This window comes from Acomys minous (genome assembly GCF_964271855.1).
Source record: "Acomys minous genome assembly, chromosome: 10".
In the NCBI taxonomy this organism is placed as follows: Eukaryota; Metazoa; Chordata; class Mammalia; order Rodentia; family Muridae; genus Acomys; species Acomys minous.
The window spans coordinates 53329652-53354497 of NC_140491.1; the positions used below are offsets into that span (position 1 = coordinate 53329652).

Below are 24846 nucleotides of genomic sequence, written 5' to 3' on the forward strand. Positions count from 1 at the left end.
GGGGGGGCGGGGGGACGACATGGTTTTGAAGGTTCGCAGTGGCAAAGATGACAGACTCCTACTCTTGCACTCATTTTGGGGGCGTGGTATCCATGGACATAGTTGCTCGAGGCTAGACCCATCGACTGCAAGAGCCTGCATCCCTTCCGTTCACAGGGGCACTGGCTGCAAACGTGCCCAGCTTTCTGAAAGTCCAGCACACAACCAAAGATCCAATCAGTGGAAACCGATGAAAGGCAAGTTCCCGTTATAGAAAGACCACCACGGTAGGGCTCCTTTTCTAGGAAGCTCCCCCACCGAATTTAAAGTGTTTGTTTACAGATCATTAACTACTCAATGTGGGTGGGGGTGGGGGCATGTTTGGGGAGGGTGCACACTTAAAAGGTAGAATGTTAGAAGAAGCCCTGCCAAGTTTTGGTGAGCTCAGAAGAGTGAGGAAACTTCTTGGAAGTTGTTTCAGTAGTTAGCCTGTGTGATTCCATCCACAGGCATTTGTTTTACACCCGGTTTCCCACAAGCACTCCATGGTGGTAGAGGGCAGGCACCACAGGGCACCTGGGCCTTGCCACCCTTGTTGAAGGTGGCTGGGGGAGACGGTGCCATGCTCTACTGGGCAATGGCTCAGGCTTTGACTCTAGCCCTTGCTCTGCCACTGGCCTCTGGCATGGGCTGCAGGAACCTTTTCCCTTGACATTTAGCCGTAGGTGTGTGGGAAGTTTCTTCCTGGTTTTCTGGCCTTCCCTCTCATAGGCTCAGGACTCCTCCTGCCATGCAGCAGTGAACCTTGCAAGTCTGTGCCCCAGGAGGTGGAAAACCAGGATCCCTTCTGTTCAAATAAATACGTGATCTTGGCATCCAAGCCCACACTGTCCTGTGGGTCCCTCCAGGCGGCTGCCAGCTCGGTTACAAGGAGCCGTGCGTGGACAGGCGTGGGAGCCTGAGAGGAGTCACTCAGTTGATCCAGCCTTCTCTTTTTAAAGTTGAGAAGACTTAGTGCCAGAAAGAGGATGGGATTTATTCAAAGTGAGAAATGGATGGGATTTATTCAAAGTGAGAAATAGCTGGTGAGTTAGGATGGAAGCACCAAGGTTCCTGGCTTTGCTCCAACAAGGAAGGAATCTGGGGACAGGCTGTGGTGAGATTTAGCACGTTGGCTGAAGGAACTCTTCTTTCTTTCTTTCTTTCTTTCTTTCTTTCTTTCCTTCCTTCCTTCCTACCTTCTTTTTTTTTTTAATTTTTAATTTTGAGACAGAATCTCATAGCTCAGGCTGGCCTGGAATTCATTATGTAGCCTAGGCTGCCCTCAAATTCTTGATTTTCCCTGCATCAGCTTCCTGATGGACGGGAATATAGGAGTAAGCCTTGGTCATTAGCATCTTTAAAATAGTTTCCAAGTTACCTCCCTAAATGACCTGGAAAATGCTCCCAACAGAGGCACACACATACAGTCAGTCCTCCTGGAAAGGCTCCCCATGGCAGACAAAGGTCCTCCACTTTGGCTCCCCTCCTCATGGCTTAAGAGACGAAAGGGAAGTTTGAAGGGAAGGTCATGTTGGTGATGGGAGAGACAAAGCAGTGTAGGAAAATCTCAACATTTCTCCAGAATTGTTTGTTGAGAAGGTTTCAACAAGTACGTGGCCATCTTAAACTGACAATGAAACATCTGAAATAGATTTTTTGGACCAGGGAGGTAGTGCTTCAAAGAACAAAATGGCTGTCACCACTTGCTTGTCTGCCTCAGGAATAAAACAATCTACTCTGCTTTAGCAGGCCACCCACCGGAGTCGGGGTTGAGGGGTGGGGGTGAGACCAAACAGGGCAGCTGAGCTTTCTGGGAATTTGAAAGTAGTCCACAGGGCTCTGTCTCTTATTTTAAGGACACGTGGTATTTGAGAGGACGGAGCTAAGACAGCACACCTGGATGACCACAGTCCCTGCTGTTGCCTGGATGAACAGCTATGCACTATTTTAGTTTGAGTGTGACTGCGTGAGGAGCCCTTTACTCTGGGTGTGATGCAGTTTGCACAGCACCGCCACCTTATTCTGGCTTTTGTCTAGAAAGCCTTTCTCTGGACTTTCCAGCCTACCTCGTGAGCCAGCTTCTTGCCCAAGTCCCCTGTTCTCCCTTCTGAAGCAAAGGACACTCTCTTCAATGCCTTCTGCGTTCAAAGATTCTTCCAATTTGAGATTAAATGGACTTTTAAAAAATTACATGGATGCTGAACATGTCCAGGTTTTTCTTGTCATTTTCCCCCCAAACAGTACATCTCTTTCCTTAGGCATCTGCAGTGTTTGAGAGACGATGCATGAATGCGGAAGGATGTGTGCAGTATATGTAAATATTATACTATTGTATATGAGGGATCTGAGCAGCTGTAAACTTGGGAATCCACCGTCTATGGACACTGACACTCCACCAGAATGTCTCCTCCTTTGGGTTCTCACAGCACAGTTTCTATGCTGAGCGTGGGCAGCTTCTGTTCAAGTCGTGTCTTCTGTGCTGGACACAGGCTCTGTGGGACAGTCTACTCAAGGTTTCTTTGTGCTGCCCACAGAAGCCAGACCATAGCTTTGGGCATTATAGGCATTTGGTAAATATTTGTTGAATGAATGCATGTAAGAATGAAGGAAGGAAGGAAATATCTCCTGGAGCACACATTTCTGCATAGGAAGGTACATAGTTAAACCAGAAAAAAAAAAAGACAATTTGTCTTTTTATCCCACTGCCCTTACAGTCTCCTCAGAAAGCCCCACTATTCTAAGGCAAAAGCTTAAAGTGTAATAAAATTTATCTAACTCACGATCAAGTGAAAATACTTTGGGCCCAGAGCCAAGGAATATTATTGGAGTGAACTTTTTTCAACACCCTAAATTTAACCAGCTGGAATTCTTTTTTTAAGAACCATCCTATTCAACCTTTTGAAATGAAAGATTTGCCTTTTAGTGGGAAATCTGCATTTCAACACAGAGATGGAACACAACGTCTCCCTGGTTTGTTATTCTTCAGAAAAGCAAGTTCTTTTTTTTTTTTTTTTGAATTATATGCTTTGCTTATGTTAAAGACACAGATTGCAGAAAATTTTGTTTAGGCCTGACAGATTGGTAGCTTGCATTTTTATAGATAAGGGGGCATGAAAGATGTCATCTCTTCTTTCTTCCTTGTTGAGAGGAGGCCCAGCACAAGAACTCTTCAAAGGTGACAGTAGCAACCTGTTTGGATAGTCACAGGTCTGACAGGAGAATTGGCCAAGAAGTAGAAAATGGAGTTATTTAAATGAGCCATGCAAATTAGTATCAAATAGCATAAAGACCAACCAAGCTTCAAAGAAGAATATTCTAGAGTGTGATGCTTAGGATTCTTGCTTCCTTCTGCATCTGCAGAATGTATTTTAAGAAACTCACCAGAAACATTATGGGGTTTGTATGGTGGTACTAGAATTTAACCCTAGCACACAGGAGGCAGAGGCAAGTCAGTTTCTGTGAGGTTAAGGCAGTCTGGTCTATATAACAAGGACCAGGTCAGCTTAGGGCTGCATACATTTTTGAGACCCTGTCTCAAAAACAAAAAAACACAAACAAAGATCACCTTGATTTAGAAAACCCTTAGCCTGTGGGGAGAAAGAAATGAAGGATAAAATTCCCGCTCTGAAACAAAAAGCAGTCAGTACACCTTGGCAATATCAGAAGGTTAAATAGGGATCCTGGGTGCAGTGATAGAACTGGCACGTGCTCATTCCAGATCAGCACAACTCAGGACACAGACTGGATTGTTCTAGAATGCACTGGTGAATCAGATGCTCTCAGTGGAACTGGTAGCCAAGGTAGAAATGTGTGGGTCAAGAGTCAGAAGTAGCTGACCACAAACCCATTAAGGACTGGGTTTGCTTTTCAGTTAGATAAAGAACCTTCTAGACTACCTTACCTTCCAGGAGAAGGGTACACATGAGGATTGTGGAGCTGAAAGGACTGATCAGGGCCTTTATTTTAGGGAGAGAGGGTGGGGGGGGGGGAAAGGAGGGAGGGATGGAGAGAGAGAGAGAGAGAGAAAAGAGAGAGTGAGAGGGGATCTCCCTCAGGGAGACAGCCAGATACATGTGTGTGGCTAAGAGGTGGATACCCACACACATTTTAGAGAACAGTACAATTCTTTGTATTCTGTGGAAAGGGCTGGGGTTTTTAAAATTTTTTTACTTGAAGGGGGCTTGCTAGGGGCCAAACCCAGGGTATCCCACATACAAGCCAGACAAGTGTCCCACCACTGAGGGATATCCTCAGCCTGTAGGCCTGTAGTTGGCTCCTGATAGCGCCTGTGTTCCTGAAGCATTGACGAAGTGTGTCAGAAGTGACACTCAGGCCTTCGTTGTTTTTGTGCACAGTTACATGGCTGTGAGCAGGCAGGCAGCCATGTGGCTGGCTGTGTCACATGCCTCCAAATTAGCTGCAGAAGCAAGCAGCACGGTCCTGGTCAGGAAATCTTTTGAGATGTTCTTGAGGAAACCCAAAACCTGATTTAATGATTCTCAACTTTCAGGGGCCTCAGTGAGGATTACCTTGTCAAAAGTGAGTATCCAATGGATACAGAAAAATAAAGTGACCGATGTACAACATTAAATTAGGATCATTCATTCCCAACTTGCCGTTTTTTAGTGAGACCTGAAAAATAAGTATTATTTTTTTATTCAGTCATAAGGAAACCTCAGAACCTAACAGTGTACAAACCATCTCTGTGACGCCCACATGGAATGGGTCTAAAGGGACCTTTCTGAAGGGGCAGTTTGAAAAGACTTCTACCCAAAGAGCAGCAGGAGGAATTTGGAAAGTCTGTTTCATAGAAAGGTAGTGCATCGCTCTAGGGAGTCTGCGAGGAGGAAGGAGAGAGTCCAGCCTTACTTGTGTCCATGCGGCAGGCCACCGCTGCAGGTTCTGTCTGCCTGGCTTATGCTAATTTGGGTGTTGGCTCATGGGGGCTTCCTACTTGAGAAGAAACCTGGACCAAGTGGCTGAGTGATGGATAGAGGGTGGGTAGGCTGGAACCTTGAGCTCCATGTAGAAGGACCTTTAGGGATTTCCTCAAGAGGAGACTCATGGAAGGGTTAACAATCTCATGGTCCACAGGTCTGTGCTTCCGTGAAAGCTTCCGGTTCCCTTACTCCTCTTCCCCTCTCTAACTTAAGTTGTATTAGATCTGGAGGGACTATTTAATGTAGGCATCCCTCCACCCCCTGTAGCTTCTGATCTGATAACGCTGAGGTCAGCCCCAAGAATCTGCATTTCCAACAAGCTCTGCGGTGAAGCCGGTGCTGGGTCTGGGTCGGCACTTAGGAACCATTCCCTAAGAGCGCCCACAAAAAAATAAAGCAGACATAAGTAAGATTGTCACCTCCCAGCCAGCTAGGGAGCCCACTTCTCCCTGGGGAGAGAAGAGGCTGGGAAGAGAGGTCCTTGGCCAGCGCAGCTCTCTTCTCTCTCTGCCCGCGGGGGGGGGGGGGGGGGGGAGCGGCTCCGCTGATGCCCGGAAGCATTAATTGTGATACTTTTCCTTTGCCTAAGCTGTGATGAAATAATTGAAGGCATCATAGCAAGAAGTTAAACCCTGGGGAGGCTATTAACAACTTAGCATTTCCAGTTCACATGAGAATGTCGGTGTCCTCCTTGCTAAGGAGAACATTAAAGACTGGAAAAAACGGCAGAACCGGTCGGGTTCATAATCGGCCCCACTTGACCCTCTTGCTGAGAGGACATTCAAGCTGCCCCCACCCCCTTGTCTCTGTCACCATGACAGTGAGCTATTTTCTAAAATAAATTACTGGCTAGGGGCAACATTTTGTTTCTCCTTAGCTGGGTTCCTCTGCAGAAGAGGAAGAAGAAGAAGAAGAGGAAGAGGAGGCAGAGGGTGTAACAGTGGGGCCATCACAGGCTCTTGCTGCAGAGTGGGTACTGTGCCCCACATCAGGACACCAGGTCAGTGTCCTTGGCCTTCTGAAAGCCTCGCCACAGCGCTAGGTTGCCCCTCTCCAGCAGAGGCTGTTAACTTTGCCCAGTGAGATAGAAGGATGAGGTCATGTGGACAACTTGTGGCAGTCAGTTCTGGGATGGGACTCAGGTTGTCGGACTAGGCAGCAAGTGCATGTACGCTACGCTGGCCCAGGAGAACCTTCTTTCTTGGTGCTTCCTAGTTGATAGAGAGCACAGTGGAGCCAAGCAGAGATGGGGCACGTGTTCCAGGAAAGAACACACAGTGGACTCCAGGAACTTACTTGGTTACTGATTACACACACACACACGACCATGGACAAATCCTTTACTTTCACTGTCCCAGTCTCCTGATCTGTGAAATGGAGATCCAGATGTGGTGGGCACTGAGGTTTCATACAACTCAAGAAACAAAACTCCAGGCACACTACGAAGGTGGATACTCACATACTTTGGTCACCGAGGCTTCCCTGGTCCCTGCTGCTCTGAGCTCAGCTTGTTTCCTGCTAGCAGGCTTGTAGCCACCCAGCAAAGCATGTGCTCCATTGAGCTGCACATGGACTGAGAGCTCTCCCGTTCTCTGCTGGAGGTGCTGGAGCAGGGTCCCTTCCCAAAGTCTGACGTTAGACTCCCCCCACAAGGCTTCAAGGGCCTTGCTGCTTTTGTGCTGGGGTCACCGAAATGCCCCCAGCTGGGTGGTTTTCTGTGAAAAGAATTCCATGCTCTCCACCAGAGAAGTTTGCTGAAGCAAGATCAGGTGCAAGAGTGTGGATTTTCTAATTTCTCCTTGAAAACTTGAAGAACTCAGACAGACAGTTGCTTTTTGTTGTTGTTGTTGTTGTTTACCTCTACTCCCAATTTAGCACAAACAGTCGAAGGTGCACATATTTCTTTCTCGCACTCAGTCTCCTGCAGTTACAGGTGCCTGTTTGTGGTTCTATTTTGGCCTTGGTCCCAGAGGAGACAGTGTCTTCACAGACGGTCTAAGGCAGTGGTTCTCAACCTTCCTAACGCTGCGACCCTTGATACAGTTCCTTATGTTGTGGTGAACCCCCCAAACCCCATCACAAAATTATTTCATTCCAACTTCATAACTGTAATTTTGCTAATGTTAGGAATCCCAGTATAAATATCTGATCTGCAGGATGTCTGATATGTGCCCTCTGTGAAAGGGTCAGTTGGCCACCGCCCTCCCAGGGTCATGGGCCACAGGTTGAGGACCACTGGTCGAAGGCTTGGGATGCTTGCACTACAGCCCAGGCCAGGGTAGCAGGTTTCTACAGCACACCACAGTTACCCATCAGGTTCCTCATAAAAGGGAACCTGGCTCCAGTCGTCCTCTCCTGCACTTGCTTACATGTCTATTAAGTGATCACAATGAATTTCTTAAACTTTTGCTACTCGTGACTCCTTTTTGCCTAAGTTTTCAAATGACTCTCAGTATGTACTTACAGAATAAATATACAGATCAAACATAGACTTAAAGTAAATTATAAGAAAACTTATTTTTAAGCAATTATCTGGTATGCATGTAAGCTTAACATTAAGGACTAAAGCAAATTTGCATACTAATGAGACGGATAAGTGTATTTATTTTTACATAAATAATTAAATCTTGGCTTAATAGTTGGTACTACAGGATGGAGAGCATCTTAAGTTCTTTCAGAGTTCACTGGTATTTTGATTTCGTAATCACTAATATTAAGGACTCTCTTCTCATAAATATGTAGTTCAGAGTGACAGGGACGTGTCTGGGGCTAGTTCGGAAATTCTGTCCTAATTCCAATCCAAAATTAGTTTGATTTTCTTTTCTGAAACTGAAAAGCTAGCAATTTGAACAGTGTTGAAAATACAGCATTCTGCGTCTCACAATCCAGTGCAAAGTTAGACTAAACTGATGTGCACACACGTGAGGAGTGTAGTAGGAGGAGAGTGCTGGGCCTTTGTTTTCTGTAACTAAACCACTGCGATCCCTAGGAGCAGACAGCTCTGTCCATGCAGCAGAGATACTGCAGTTGAGAGCGTACAGAGTTCCAGGCAGGCGGTGCTCTTAGCGCTGTGAATGGCATGCATAGTGTGACAAACCACCACACAACACGTGGCCAAGCATGGCCAGAAGCTCTTGAGTTTTGAAATACCTTTTTTTTTGGCCATTGTGTGTTCAGAAACCTTTAACTTGCCCAGTGTTCAGTGACCACTGCATTTAGTTATGTGGCCCCCTGTGGTATTGTGACCCGCAGTGTACGGACCTGTCTTGGATACACTCACCAGCAATGTACTTGTCTCAACGCCATCAAACTCGGGTTTTCTAAACTCCAAACCTCGAACACATGACCTTCGTGTATCTTCCTCTATTGCAAGGCCATCCTCTCCAGGGCAGTTAGCTGGGCCGTATTTGGGAAGCTGGACACTGAGAACAGGACCCCCTGTGCTAAAAGTGCTTATGTGGCTCCATGAATTCTCACACAGTGGTGAGAAGTCACTTGACCTCTTGACCTCAGCGGGTACACAGTGGACTGCAGAGCGTGGGCCTTAGTTTCCGGGTGCTGCTGGTGGATGCTGTGTCGTGCCCCCCCCCCCAATGTTACTCAGTAGCATTATCCTTTACCCTGAAGGGATGTGGGGGGCTTGTCCAAAGTCATTTGAATGCTGAAAGTCTAATCTTCGTTCCCCATTGCTTTGTATTGTGGAAAGGCTGCTTACATGGGTACCCATCGACAGGATTCTAGAATGGGTCTTGAAATACCTCTAGTTTGAGGAAGCTAAACAGTGTTATTCCCTGAAAGTAAAGGGGCTTCACAAAACCTACCCATTCCCTGTCAGCCTACTGTTTGCATGAGTTTGAGTAAAGTCAGTGTATGCATGTGAAACAGCCTTGCAGATAGACTCCATTTTTTTTTCAGCCCACCCATGTTTATTACCAATTTTCTCCTTGCTACTTACATATCTCTCGTAATAATCAAATAACAACAAACAAGCAAAGGGACCCAAGAGCCAGCCCCTGCTTCACACGTCAAACCAACCCCTTCCATGTTGTCCAAAAAGAGCAAAATTAAAAACAAAACAAAACAAACCCTGTGGGGACCAGCTCTCCACTGTTGTTTGTTTCGGGCCCCGGGCCTGGTAACTGTCTGCAAGGCTGCTGTAATGATGTTAATCTATTTTAATGTGAAGTGAAATGTGGTATCCTGCGGTTTACGATGCGCGTTGTTTATGGAGATAGTGCTTGATTCTGGGTTTCTTTCACAGATAAACTTCTGCACTGGAGGGGCCTGGCCTCCCCTCGATCTGCCCACGGAGCTCTAATCCCCACGCCCGGGATGAGTGCAGAATATGCCCCGCAGGGTATTTGTAAGTTGAACATTATCTCTTTCTACAAATGTCCATGTATATAGAGATGAGGGTTTCTGGAAACTGCCCTTAGTTTTTAACGCACTGAAGGGAGTTTCTTCTACCACACACGGGTGCCCGCATGTGTACTATTCTGTTACTCACTTGGCACCAGCTCCCCAAGCACGGATAGCCCCTGAGAGGGACTTTCCCTCCCCTTTGCTTTGCTGACAGCAGTTCATCCTGGGAGACTTCTCCCCGTGCCTTTGCCTGGCTCCATGGTTGGTAGCTGGACCATGTCTGTGTTCATAGCCCATCTTCTTGCTGGGCACTCACTCCTACATCCTCATAGACGCTTTGAGTTGATTGTTAGGCATACATCTCTGGGAGGAGCCAGTGTCACAGGCAGTTTACTCCAGAGGTATTATCACGCATGTTACGCATGCATTCACATGTATATCTAAACACGCTATACTTAAAGATAGATACATGTGGAGTATTATATACGTGCATATACACATACATACACAATACACACAATTTCTGTTTTCCTCCTTATTTTTAGAGAAAAATGTCCAGAGACGCAGGTGACGTGTAACGAGCCCTCTGCGGCCTTCCCACATCCATGTCTCCACCAGCACTAACACTCTTGTAGTGGGGGAATCTCTTTATGAACTCCAGATTTATTCATTTATCAAAATGTTTTCAGGAAGATGTTTTAGAAAGCTTGGTTTCCTTCTCTGTGGATGTGGTGTGAACATCCAAAGGTGGCCAAAGCATCTGAAGGAAGAGTTGATTCCACCCCAAACACACACACACACACACACACACACACACACACACACACACACACACACATCAGATTCAAGGGGGGGGGGAAACACAACATGACATCTAATGTTAATTTTCAAGAAAACAAAGAAAGAGAGCATAGCACAGTGTAAGGTGCGGAAGCTGAGGTGATGCAGGAGGCTTCCTTAGGTCACTAGCCTCACCCATCATGTGAATGCTGTCTGCAGGGCAGGCCATGCACCCCGAGAGAAGAGTCAAAGCCAGCTGTTTATTTTTATTCACTCTGAGGTAATCCCAGGTAATAGAGAACTATTGTAGGATTTCACAAGCCCTTGGGTCCTGAGGGCTGGGTGGTGTGGGCGCTAAACACCTCATCTTCCCCCCCCCCCCCCCCCCCCCGCAGCTGGGCCTGAGCCTGGTTAGGTCTCTCAGAGAGTTTAGGGGGTTGGCCAGCTGGGTGGGGAGCACCCTCTCTTTTGCTAGGGGTGCCTGGGGCCTCTACTTGGCTGTGGGAACAGAGACACCCTGGGGAGGGAGATTGAGTGGGACAGTGGAAGGTGGGAGTTCAGAGGCCAAGGGCTGCTGGCCAAGGACAGTTTGGGCCCTGTCTTAAGCTTGGTGCTCCTGAGGTCTGGGAGTTCCAGTCGACGGTTGTGAAAGCCTGATAGGGGAGGTCCCACCCCTCCCCACTCCTCAAACAGTACATATATACCCGTACAGGGGTAAGCAGAAGACAGCATATGGAAATGAGCTGTGGGTTCTAGAAAGTTCTAGAGCAAAGCTAGTTGTCAACCTCTTGAGCTGCATGGATCGTGGCTTCAGAGCCCTTGGCCTCGTGGCCTCTTTGGCTAGGAAACTGTAACAGTGCTTTAAATTCCCCACTTGCCTCTGTTGCCAAAGACTGCATTGAGGCTGCCATGGCCTTTGCTTTCCAAGTCATGCTGAGAGTGTAATGTGGTTAGGCAGGCAGGTACACACACACACACACACACACACACACTTCCATATTGGACCTGATAAGGTACGTCAGGCTATCTATGCTTCTGCCATTTTAGACTCAACCATTCTTTAAAGCTCTTGTTTTTAATGTTTATTTCACATGTAGTAATCCTAAGACCCATGGAAATTTCATGTTGGGGGCCAAGTCACAAGCTAGGAAATGGCATTCAGGGGTCCTGTCTCAGACCCCCTTGCTCCTTCAAATTGTGGTGTCTCAATCACTCGACTTTCTCACATTGGTGACACATTTAGAAATGGAGACCATTCGTTCTCATAAAATGAAATAAAATGAAAGTCAGTAAGTAGGTGGGCTGGCAGCTGGGTTTAACCCCTTCAGTGCTGTGAGTTCTTGTACTGGGGAGGGGCAGGGCTTAGTTTATTACTTTAAATCAAAACAATCCTGGTAAATGCCCAATGAGGCTCTCAAAGTGAGAAGTTGATTTTCATCAGAGTAAATGAAGAATATTATTATATTTTACACATCAATAAATCAATGTAGCCCTAATTTTGCCATGCGGGAAATCAATTCTGGTCTTTCTAAACCATCAAAGATGTTATGAACAAAGTAATTTCACAAATTACGGCGAGTAACACATTTATTGATGACTGCAGTTTAGGAATTTAGAGTCTGTGCGCACTGTAATGTGATGTGGTGCGCCGGCACTGGCCGAGTGAGACACAGATTATACGATGAAATTGTAAATGCACCGTTTGCTATTAGTGGGCTGGTAATAATGACCAGTTTCAGAGCGTTCCTTTCCATGTAATCCTCAGTCTCGCTAGCAGCATCCCTTCTCGCTGGCATGGTGACGACACTAGCCGCCCTTATGATCTAGTCTATCGCATTGATGGGGACACAAGAATGCCATAGTGAAAGCCATGTGCCGTGTGCTCATTAGAAGTTCAAAAGCCATTTCCTCTGGCCCTCTGTACGAGGAGAAGGATGGCACCATAGTAGCACAGCCACACAACCGGCTCTGAAAAGGTCACTTTTAGGAAGCAAAGTAAAATGGACTTCCTTAAGCCTCACGAGAAGCACACACATGCGACTTCCTATCAGGGCACCATCATGGCACATTTGAAACAGCCATTGCGAAGTCTGGGTTCATTCCTAGGCTTTTAAGAGATTATAAGAGCCACGCGTGGTTTTAAGGCATTTGGAGTGACCAGGCTCCTTCTTAGTTATGGATTCTCATGGTCAGGCTGAATATATGACAATGATCTGGAGTCTTAGGGAAAGCAAAGGGGGAAAGCATGGGGAGGGTCACAGTGGCTGTTTAGCACCTAAAGTCATTGTTCAACAAACAACAAAATTATGAAAATCCTCTCAATGAAGCTTTTTATTTCCATTTGAAGAAAAGAGGCAGATAATGTGATTCTAATGTCAGCATTTTCTTTTAAAAATCTCCCTGCCTTTCCTCCTCCCTCCACATTAGACAAATGTTTGAAACCTAATTTTGGTATCTTACCATCTAATCTTGTTAAGGAGATTTCCCCAGGAGTGGGCTATATTGAGTGAGCTTATAAATGCGTTGTAAAGTAAATTACAAGGTCAGGCCAGGAGCCCATTACTCAGACAAGCGCTTGAGCGAGGCTGCCTTGTTTTGGACTATGAGTGTTTGGGGCTCCTGAGAAGACCTTGGCAGCTTTTCTTTCTGACTTGCTAAATGGAGGAATCGTGTAATTGATGAATTCCTGCTGCCCACTCCTTAGCTCCTTGGTGAATTTCGCCCCATGGAAAAGTTACTTAGAAATGCTGGCCATGGCTTAAGGGACTCTTTTAGCCTCAATTGGAAGAAAGTGCATTTCTCAGTTATATTCGAACCCCTGGGCTATTCTCACCCTTGTCTCTCGGCCACTGCCTCTTCTGCCTTTTTAAAGGCTGTAACTGGCTGGTAAACTCCTGGTTAGTTACTCCATATAATCCATCCATGTGTGCACATATATAAACATATGTGGGAATATATATATATATTTCAGTTTAGCTATCAGGGGAAAAAAATGAATGATTTTTGCGAAGTCAAACTGGCCCCCTCTTTGCCAAAATGGTATTTACCACCCTGGGTTCTTTTCAGTAAGAGAGAGATAATGTGGCTTAAGCAGGCCCTCTCCAGGCAGCTTGGCTACTGGCCAAAGAGTTGGCTAGCTGAACTGTGTCTTTCTGTTTCTTTCTAGACCGGAGCCGAGTCTCCTCCGCTCAGGCGCAGGATGTTGTATAATTTGGTTCACGTTGTTAGCCTCTCAAAATAATGAGGAGGAGGCTAGGGGAGCATTGCTCAGCCTGCCGCCTGTCACGGTGCTGGCTGCCTTCGCTGCTCCTACAGCCCGTATGCTGGGTCTGTGGACGTTGGCACCAGCCACTCCCAACTTCTCTGCCCTCGCTTTTGTTGCGCTGGGGCGAATGCCTAAGGATTTAATACAGCTTTCCAGTTAAATTAGATTTAAATTTTTTTTGGTTGAGATTTTAATCACAACATCCCCTTGAGATTAAACATCCTCATAGGATTTTATAGAACCTGACACAGGCTGGGAGAAGAGAACTTTGTTGCTCTCTTCTGCAAACACTTGTGGTTTTTTTTTTTTTTTTTTTGGTTTTCCGGGGTGTCTCTTGCCATTTTAGCAATGTTAGCAATTAGTGTGTTACTGGCTAAGAGGTGTAGGGCCAGAGAATTGTATTGATTTGACCTTCCCTTTTTGCTATCTCTATGCCCTGACTGCCTGGTAACTTCACCTGTGGCCCACGGGAAAATAGACGAAGCCCATAAGAGTCAGGGAACAAAAGTTTCCCTGAGTGAAGTCACCCTGCCTCTGGCCTTGTCTCAGTAACCCAATGAGACAGTCGCACAGAGCTGAAGTGACCTGCCCACGCCACAGCAAACGGGGTAGGGACGTTGAGAGGACATTTGCTGAGGCCCCCTAGAACGGAGTGCTCCTTTTAACAGACCCCCGAATTGGTCAGGACTTTGTGCTATGGGCCTTGGAGTCGTTAAAGGTCAAGGATACGGAGTTCGCAAATACATATTGGGCACGGACGAGAAGGACATTATGAAGGCACCCGGGTGGAGAGGTGAAGGCTGAGGCTTAAGGGGTGGGGCCAGGAGAGGTTGGGTACCCGGAACATGAATAAGCAATTGCTGATGCCTGCCTCCTCGGTGATCAAACATTGATGTTGGTGTTGTGTTGTTTTTGCAGGTAAAGATGAGCCGAGCAGCTACACATGTACAACTTGCAAACAGCCATTCACCAGTGCATGGTTTCTCTTGCAACACGCACAGAACACTCATGGATTAAGAATCTACTTAGAAAGCGAACACGGAAGTCCCCTGACCCCGCGGGTTGGTATCCCTTCAGGACTAGGTGCAGAATGCCCTTCCCAGCCACCTCTCCATGGGATTCATATTGCAGACAATAACCCCTTTAACCTGCTAAGAATACCGGGATCAGTATCCAGAGAGGCTTCCGGCCTGGCAGAAGGGCGCTTTCCACCCACTCCCCCCCTGTTTAGTCCACCACCGAGACATCACTTGGACCCCCACCGCATAGAGCGCCTGGGGGCGGAAGAGATGGCCCTGGCCACCCATCACCCGAGTGCCTTTGACAGGGTGCTGCGGTTGAATCCAATGGCTATGGAGCCTCCTGCCATGGATTTCTCTAGGAGGCTTAGAGAGCTGGCAGGGAACACGTCTAGCCCACCGCTGTCCCCAGGCCGGCCCAGCCCTATGCAAAGGTTACTGCAACCATTCCAGCCAGGTAGCAAGCCACCCTTCCTGGCGACGCCCCCCCTCCCTCCTCTGCAGTCCGCCCCTCCTCCCTCCCAGCCCCCGGTCAAGTCCAAGTCATGCGAGTTCTGCGGCAAGACGTTCAAATTTCAGAGCAACCTGGTGGTGCACCGGCGCAGCCACACTGGTGAGAAGCCCTACAAGTGCAACCTGTGCGACCACGCGTGCACACAGGCCAGCAAGCTGAAGCGCCACATGAAGACACACATGCACAAGTCGTCCCCCATGACGGTCAAGTCTGATGACGGCCTCTCCACTGCCAGCTCCCCGGAACCCGGCACCAGCGACCTGGTGGGCAGCGCCAGCAGTGCGCTCAAGTCAGTGGTGGCCAAGTTCAAGAGTGAGAACGACCCCAACCTGATCCCAGAGAATGGGGATGAGGAGGAAGAGGAGGACGACGAGGAAGAGGAAGAAGAGGAGGAAGAGGAGGAGGAGGAGCTGACAGAGAGCGAGAGGGTGGACTACGGCTTCGGGCTGAGCCTGGAGGCTGCGCGCCACCATGAGAACAGCTCTCGGGGCGCAGTGGTGGGCGTGGGCGACGAGGGCCGCGCCCTGCCCGACGTCATGCAGGGCATGGTGCTCAGCTCCATGCAGCACTTCAGCGAGGCCTTCCACCAGGTCCTGGGCGAAAAGCATAAGCGTGGCCACCTGGCCGAGGCTGAGGGCCACAGAGACACTTGCGACGAAGACTCGGTGGCCGGCGAGTCGGACCGCATAGACGATGGCACTGTTAACGGTCGTGGCTGCTCCCCTGGCGAATCGGCTTCGGGGGGTCTGTCCAAAAAGCTGCTGCTGGGTAGCCCCAGCTCGCTGAGCCCCTTCTCCAAGCGCATCAAGCTGGAAAAGGAGTTTGACCTCCCCCCGGCCGCTATGCCCAACACGGAGAACGTGTACTCGCAGTGGCTCGCTGGCTACGCGGCCTCCAGGCAGCTCAAAGATCCCTTCCTTAGCTTCGGAGATTCCAGACAATCGCCTTTTGCCTCCTCGTCAGAGCACTCCTCGGAGAATGGGAGCTTGCGCTTCTCCACGCCGCCCGGGGAGCTGGACGGAGGGATCTCGGGGCGCAGCGGCACGGGAAGTGGAGGGAGCACGCCCCATATTAGTGGTCCGGGCCCGGGCAGGCCCAGCTCAAAAGAGGGCAGACGCAGCGACACTTGTGAGTACTGTGGGAAAGTCTTCAAGAACTGTAGCAATCTCACTGTCCACAGGAGAAGCCACACGGGCGAAAGGCCTTATAAATGCGAGCTGTGCAACTATGCCTGTGCCCAGAGTAGCAAGCTCACCAGGCACATGAAAACGCACGGCCAGGTGGGGAAGGACGTTTACAAATGTGAAATTTGTAAGATGCCTTTTAGCGTGTACAGTACCCTGGAGAAACACATGAAAAAATGGCACAGTGATCGAGTGTTGAATAATGATATAAAAACCGAATAGAGGTATATTAACACCCCTCCCTCAGTCCCACCCGATGCCCCCTTTTTTTAATCCCCCCCCCATTGTCCTCCAGCCCTACCCCCTGTAGGATTTTTTTCTAGCCCCATGTGATTAAACAAACAAACAACAGAAGTAACGGAAGCTAAGAATATGAATGAGTGCTTGTCACCAGCACACCTGTTTTTTTCCCCTTTTTTTCTTTTTCTTCTTCTTTATTTTTTTTATATTTTATTTTAAATTTCTTTATGTTCTCACCGTTTGAATGCATGATCTGTTTGGGGCAATACTATTGCATTTTACGCAAACTTTTGAGCCTTTCTCTTGTGCAATAATTTACATGTTGTGTATGTTGTGTTTTTTTCCCCCTTAACTTAGACAGCATGTATGGTATGTTATGGCTATTTTAAATTGTCCCTAATTCATTATGAGCAAACATGTTGCTGTTTCCAGTTCCGTTCTGAGAGTGTGAGAGAGGGAGGGAAAAAAACAAACCATGCTGCATAATTCTGTAATACATATCATGTACAGCTTTATTTTATAACATGAGGAGGGAAAACAGTGTCTGGGTTAACTAGCCCTCTACAGACAGAAAGATAGCACTGGAAAAAAAGTATGTGCTAAGTATCTGTCTCTAAAGGGTCACATGTATTAATTGGAAAGGGAAAAAAAGGCCTTGAATTGGCAAATTAACAGAAAAACAACAAGATGATTCTATCATTTGGTTTTAAAATGAGTGCCTTGGATCTATTAAGACCATGTTGATGGTTCTTTCTGCTTGTTATAAACTCGTAGCTTAATCCAGAATTGGGTGAGGTAATAAACTTTAGGACCTAGCATGTTCTTATATGTTGTATTTCTCACAACAATGGCTACCTAAAGATATGGCCCATTATGCCCTAGTTAATCATTTTTTCCCCTTTAACTTTGGGAACAAAAACTGAATTTACCAGTATAAAAGCTACTTTGCTCCTGGTGAGAGCATAAAAGAAATGGGCTATTTTGCCTAAAGTCTTATTTTACTTTATTTTTTAATGATTATCAAATTGAATGTGAAATGTGCAAAGGCCCTGGAATGTGGTGACATATATTAGTAAGGAGTTCATTTTATGACGACACTTGTTGAAAATAATACATTTCACGGAATTCTGGCACCAAAAGGAATAGATCCGGCCCCATGTGGTTGTCAAATGGTCAATCCAGGGGAAAACTTAAGACTGACTTAGAAGAACAGGCTGATATGGTTTGACAGCAAGGAAGAGAAAACAGGAGGCGATTGATTAGCACAACGTGGCACTGATGCCATTTTAACTAGAACAGGTGTATGAGCTAATAGTGGTACCGTGGTGATTAACTATGAATCTTGAAGACTTACTTCTAATGTGACATTCTTCACAGAGGAAGAGAAAGGAGTCTAAGAGCAGCAGCATACGTCTGTGCTCCCTAAAAGTTGTAACTCATTTCTTTTCCATACACTGTGTGCTATTTGTGTTAACATGGATGAGGATTCACTGTTTTTGTTTTCGTTTATTCTTTCTTTTTTTTCTTTCTACTTCTTCTCCTTCTCCTTCTTCTTTTTAAAGCTAGCATCTGCCCCAGTTGGTGTTCAAATAGCACTTGACTCTACCTGTGATGCCTGTATCTTTTCTCTAATCAGAGATACAGAGGTTGAGTATAAAAAAAAACCTGCTCAGATAGGACAATTAAGTGCACTGTACAGTTTTCCCAGTTTACAGGTCTTTATTAAGGGAAAAGTTGCAAGAATGCTGAAAAAAAAATTGAACACAATCTCATTGATGAGCATTAAAAAAAAAAAAAAAACTAAAAAAAAAAAACTGAGAAAAACTTTGCCAGCCATTTACTTGACTAACGAGCTGACTTGGACGCAACATTGCAAGCGCTGTGAACGGAAACAACATTTCACATAGAGATGAATGGTGGTTTTGCTTCTACAGTGCGAGAATTTTTGTACAAAACTTTTTTAAGTATAAATGTTAAGAAAAAAAATTTTTAAAAAGACACTTCATTATGTTTAGGGGGAACAACATTTTAGGGTTCCGTTGTCTTGGTGGTGTTGCAAGACCTGTTATCCATTTAAAAATGGTAGTGGAAATTCTATGCCTTGGATCACACACCGCTCTTCAGGTTGTAAAAAAGATACATGGGGAAAGGTTTAAGATTATATAGTACTTAAATATAGGAAAATGCACACTCATGTTGATTCCTATGCTAAAACACATTTATGGTCCTTTTTTTTCTGTATTTCTAGAATGGTATTTGAATTAAATGTTCACCTAGTGTTAGGCACTATAGTATTTATATCGAAGCTTGTATTTTTAACTGTTGCTTGTTCTCTTAAAAGGTATCAACGTACCTTTTTGGTAGTAGAAAAAAAAAGACAGGCTGCCACAGTATATTTTTTTAATTTGGCAGGATAATATAGTGCAAATTATTTGTATGCTTCAAAAAAGAAAGAGAGAGAGAGAGAGAGAGAGAGAGAGAGAGAGAGAGAGAGAGAGGCGTGACATTGTACAGAGAAGCCATACGATGGCGGTTTGGGGAGCCTGCGAGCGTCACGCTGCGGCTGTCATAGGTTGTACATAGCCTTGTTGTCCCTTTTCCTGCTGCCATGCTGTACGCAGTTCTGCAAGCTAATAGCGTTGGTTTGTTACGTAGTGTGCTTCTGTCCCCTTCCCCACCACCCTGCATTCCAGCATCTTTACCTTCATATGCAGTGAAAGAAAGAAAGAAAGCAAAAGGGAAAAAAAATCAACGATGTTTTGCAGTTTTTTTCATTGCCAAAAAACTAAATGGTGCTTTATATTTAGATTGGAAAGAATTTCATATGCAAAGCATATTAAAGAGAAAGCCCGCTTTAGTCAATACTTTTTTGTAAATGGCAATGCAGAATATTTTGTTATTGGCCTTTTCTATTCCTGTAATGAAAGCTGTTTGTCGTAACTTGAAATTTTATCTTTTACTATGGGAGTCACTATTTATTATTGCTTATATGCCCTGTTCAAAACAGTGGCGCTTAATTTGATCTTTTATTTTTTCTCTGTTTTTATTTTTTTATTTGGATGACCAAAGGTCATTGCAACCTGGCTTTTTACTGTATTTGTTTCTGGTCTTTGTTAAGTTCTATTGGAAAAACCACTGTCTGTGTTTTTTTGGCAGTTGTCTGCATTAACCTGTTCATACACCCATTTTGTCCCTTTATTGAAAAAAAAATAAAAAAAATTAAAGTACAATGTAAGCTTCTTGTGTCCTCATTTGACACACTCTGTAGATTCCTTTCCAACAAGATAACAGGTTTTGAGAGAAGGCCAGTCAGTCTTTTTCAGGATTATTTCTATGGGCATTTTGATGTGTGTATTATACCCTAAAGGAACATAAAGTACTTACTATATTAAAATAGACATGCCTCAAGCCATGGCAATAGTTATAGGCACTCGCAGTCATAGATGGATTTCCGTGAACTATTCAAGACTTCTCCTCGTCCTTAGCAGAGTCCACTAGGCACCTGGGAGCTGGGAGCAGCCCTGCCTTCCCCCCATTATTTCCCTTGGATTTTCTGCTGTGCTTGTTGTGTCTAAAAGTCCTTTCTGTCCTTCCATTATTTCCCTATCTCAGACTGTTCTGTGAAAAAAAGGGGTTGGGTTGGGGTCCCTAAACAAATAACTCCTTATTCTACACGATGGCCTTTCCTCATAATAAAAATGACCCTTCCCCTCAACCCTAAAAATCCAGAAACAAAGAGCAAATATACTAAACCTGTTAAGTAATAATAATAATAATAAAGTAAAAACGAGGTGAAGGGAAAGAAAGGAAGGAAAAGCAGAAACCAGCAACTAAGGGTGGCCAGACCTAGCCATTTGAGCTCCTGAGGTGCATCATGGTTTGCCTTGTGACTTGGAGATCCTGTTGTCTGTGCATGCTACAGATTGTTTTAGGTATATATGTATATATATATACACACACATATATGTGTGTGTATATATATATACACACATACACATATATATATATAATATTAGGTCTATCTTGCTGGTGACAAAAGAGGGTAGATAGATAACCCTTAGATTAATTATCTTTTCATATTTCACAATTTGCATGAATGGCAGGTTAGGTCTGTTCTTAAAATCCTCTCCTCAGAAATCTGTGTTGTCGATTTTCCAACTACTGCATGTTGCAGCATCAATTTGCTTTATTATAGCACGTGCCTATGTGGTGCTGTCTCCCTGTTGCCAGTGTAGATGGATGGATCCGACAGTGTTCTTATTCTTGTAAAAACCCAAGCAAAAGCTGTTCTGTTGTCTTCTTGTGGTAGCATTTTTGTTGTATAGTTCTTTACCCCTGGTGACTGTGAAGTGGCCTTTCCGTGTGATGCCTTTTATCCGAGGCCAGGAAAGTTTTCTCTTTTTCAGTTAGAGAGGAAGAAGGGTGTTTTTGGCTTTTATTTTTATTGTTTGAGTCAGGTTGAGCGGCAAAGGGAACTTCCCAGAGAGGGGCCTGAAGGACGATTGCCCAGGTGCCGAAAGGGGACGGGACCAAGCACCTTGGAGAAGTTGATGTTTGTCAGTGAGCTGAGGAAAGATGCCTGTGTTTTCAGTTGGGTACCAAACTGATTCCAAGCCAAATAGAGATAGTTCCCTGTGCCTTGTCATCTGCAGATGGTGACGACCTTTGCGTCACCATATTAACTGTCTATACACCTTCTGTGTGGCACCTTTGTGCTTTCAGGGGGAGCTGGGGTGCAGCTGTGTAGATTTTATATACAGTGCTTATTTTAATTCCTCGGTATACGATGCTCTTAGTGTAATTAGATTTTGCATCCTGACAGACAGAATTAATGGGGGATACAGTATCCTTATAGGCTGAGATACCTTAAATCAAACTGGGAGTGGGGAGGGGTGCAAATATCCGGTGATAAATCACAGATTACATTTGATTTACACGGTCCCAAAGTTAAATAAATTTGTTGGGAGACAGCTTCTTCAGGCTCCTTCGTCTTCTGACTTATTGCATGCAACCTTCTGATAAAATATTATTTCTGAAGCTCAGCAAGCAACAGGGGCACGAAAACTTGGACACCAAGAATAGAAACTCTACTTGAAATTTCCTATCCTGAACCCAAACATTTTAAGTTGTACTAGACAGGAACCTAAAAAAAAAAAGTTCCCACCATAACAGGAATTACTAATTTGTTGTTGTTTTTTTTTTTTTAAATGAGGAAGTATCAAGACCAGTCGCTGTCACTGAGAATTCTGGGTTAAGTCTTTGTAGGTCTTGGCATACCAGTAGCATGTATGTGAACTCCTAGGATGCTCCTTAGGATGCTCCAAAGGGAATTTTAGAAGAGCCTTCTATGTGAGAGAAACCTTAAAAAGCAGGAACACAGCAACGCTATTACTGCAGATCTTATTCCTTGAGTTCTTCCAGCGTCACCATGTCCTCCCTGGGACCATTTGCTGTCCTCTCACTTAGCATCTTCAGAGGGACTAATCCAACGTGTTTTAAAGGTTACTAAGAAGGGCGAGTGAGCATGGTACTTGTAGTGTACCAGCCGTGGTAGGAAGTGGGAAGCAGTTGATTCCCCCCCCCCCCCCCCCGCCCAAGGGCATTCTGTGGACAAAACTGTTTACTTAAATACCATTTTTGTATATGCAATAAGTCCATATTGTATATATTCATACTGGTTGAAGTGAGAACTCAGGAAGGGAGGGGGCGGACTAGACACCGTCTCAACTGGCAAAACAAGGAGGCAGACGCCTTGTTCACAGACCCTGGCTGAAAGGTGCCAGGATTATTTGAGACCATCCTGAAGGGAAAGTGTGAAGCCCCTAGGCTGGTCTTGACCTCCTATCACGTTTCCCTGAGAGTTAGGGAGCAAAGACAGGGTTTTCTGGTTGTACACTCTTTTCCACACACACACTTAGCATGGATGCTCACGACAGTGCTCTTCTCTGGACCGGTCACTCCACTGTCCCCTGGCTTAGGATATTCAGAGTTTTTTTTTTAAGTTGTGGGGATTGATTTGGCTGAAATTCGTAGTGCTCTTTCAACCTACTTGGGGACTTTCTTGTTTGAGAGGGTGCTAACTTTGAAAAGGCACCATCTCCTCCCAGCATCTTCCCGAGCATCTCCTGAGGCTTTCCCAGAACCTTTATTTTTAGGAAACAGATGCTAGGACACAAAGGCTGTATTCCGGGGCTTGCTACCCAGCGGACTGTAGACATGGGTGCTTGGCCATTCTCATGTGCTTTCTGGCATCTCATTATCTTGTTAGCCTACCTTCATTTACTACCGCACAAGGAACTGGCCTTTGGCAAAGGAGTCTGATCCTAATTCCCAGTGTCATCTGTCATGGGAGAAGAAAATTTCCTCCCTGCCTCCCTCCCTCCCTCTCTTCCCTCCCAAGTGGGAAAAGGAACCAATACAGTCCACAAGGGTCATTGTACTTAAGTGACCAAACCTGGCTGAACACAACTCCACGATTGATCCAAGTGTTGTTTTTCCTTTCGGTCACATGTAGACACACGAATCTACCACATTTTTCATAGAGGCAATGACAAAATGGCAAACGGTTTCCCCAACATTTCTTCTAATGCAGGGAGGGGCTCCTAGATCCCTGGGTGGGGGGGCGGCTGGTGTGCTTTGAAGTAGCCAGGAATACGGTCATGCCTATGCTGTGCTTTGTCTTCTAGGGCTTTAAATATAAGTAGTAGGTCAGACACGGGGACGTGGAAGGGCATCCGCTAAAAAAGGCCTCAAGGACAGTGCTAGCACTGGGCCAGGAATGGGATTCCCCAGAGTCAGTTTGGTTGCAGCAGGCCCCTCAGTCCAGGTCTCCACTGCTGGGGGGGGGGTGTTATGTGGGAACACAGCTGAGCTCCAGACCCCAGGCCTCCTGCCTCATGGAGTCAGGGGAGAGGAGGCCCCAGGCCCCTGCTTTAGGTCACCATGGCAACGAGGCCTGGAATGGCACAGTAGTAGCCTCCCTCCTCTGAACATCTGGACTCTGAGTTCGCTGCTTCAAGTCAATGCCCACAGCAATCGGGGAACCTGGAGGGACATCGCTGCTCCTCTCCCATCGCCACTGCCTTCCCTGTGACAAACACACAAAAGTAACAAGACAAATAAACAAAGCCCCCGCACGATTGCAAGAAACTACAGGCAGTTCGGGTGCAATTGGAGGGCAACTCTTTCCCGGTTCCGGTTTTTTTCTCCTGAGAGATTTGTTCACCTCTTGTAAATCGTTGGCTGCTTTGACATTGAACTTGATGACATTTCATGTTTTCGTTGAGCTGTTTTTTTGCATCAATTTTGATTTTTGTTTCTTTATAATTTTACTATCATTTTAAGAAAATGTCTCCCTTCCCTCCTCCCTCTCCTACTACCCTTGACCAAAGGACTGTTTGTTGCTGAGTTTTCTCAGGCATAAGGGAGAGGGGTTTCCTTCTAGGTGTGTCCCCAAGCGCAGTAGGACTCCCTGTGAACGGGGGTAGTGAGCCTGGGTCCTTCGGGTGACAAGGCGGGGGATGTGGGGATAGCCAGGGAGGGGAGATCGATTAAATTTGAGATCACGCCAGTGGCTCGACCTGTGGTCGATTTAAGTCATAATTTTAAGAAGCTAGCAAGAGAACAGACAATCACCAGGCCAAGTCACACCTGTACTTTTTTTTTTCCTTCCTCTTGTCTCCAACCTCTTTCCAGGTTCTTCACACACCCCCATTCGGCGTGGTACCCAGAGAGCTCAAGATGTGTGGCAGTTTTCGGATGGAGGCTCCAGAGCCCTTAAGTTCTGAGAAACTTTGAAGCACCTCCCCCCTCCCCCAGGGGCGGGGGTGGACATGTGTCGCCCAGCCGATGTCAGCGCGGTCCGTCATCCTGCTAGTTTGTGATGTTTTCCGACTGTACCCTCCAAGAAGCCGTTGTGCGAAGACAAGAGTCCTGCCGAGTCCTCCCAGCCTGGGCCTGCAGTGCCATTTTATTTATATTTTTTAATAAAAAGTAAAAACAACAACAGCAAAAAAAAAAAAAAACCCAACCAGACCCACATTGGACCAGTGACTCCGTCCCATTCAGAGGGCCCTCGGACTGTCCCTGTCAGAGTGGCGCCCAACCCTTTGGAAACCAGCCGACCCCACTACCCGCACTGTGGTGATGAGCATGAGCCCCGAACCCCTTGTTTCTATACATCCTACGTTGTCTTTTAAAAAGTGTGCTTTAACATTGACATAATAAATGTTGGAGCTTTAGGCCGTGTGTGCTTGTTCTTTAATTTTTAATGCTCGTAGGAGAATGTCGCGGCTTCAGGCTTTTGCATTTGGGGACCCGTTTCCTTCCAGAAGCTCTTGGGGTGGGCAGGAGGACCAGACTCGAGGGATGGTCAGGAGATGTAGGAAAGGAAATAGGCTTTTTTTTGCTTATCAGATGGCATACATTTTCAAAGAGACTCAAAATGCAAAAGTAGGGAATAAATCGTGGCAATATCATAATTAATGTAGTAGTATTGCTGTTTATTAACGCTGACGTGTGG

General features: G+C 46.0%; 1 protein-coding gene across 8 annotated transcripts in view; it reads left to right on the top strand.

Moving 5' to 3' along the window:
• Positions 1–24565, top strand: part of BCL11A (BCL11 transcription factor A) — a 100206-nt gene extending 75641 nt beyond the window's left edge. For 5 of the 8 annotated variants that reach the window (XM_084799566.1, XM_084799567.1, XM_084799569.1 and 2 more), the window contains 3 exons: positions 9223–9324; positions 14287–16309; positions 24021–24132. In XM_084799566.1, the coding sequence (XP_084655692.1) occupies positions 9223–9324; positions 14287–16307 (2123 nt within the window). In that variant the 3' untranslated portion in view covers positions 16308–16309; positions 24021–24132. Of the gene's footprint in view, positions 1–9222; positions 9325–14286; positions 16310–24020 lie in introns of all 8 variants that reach the window. The other 3 variants (XM_084799568.1, XM_084799572.1, XM_084799573.1) reach the window with 3 other exon arrangements.
• The last annotated feature ends 281 nt before the right edge of the window (positions 24566–24846 follow it).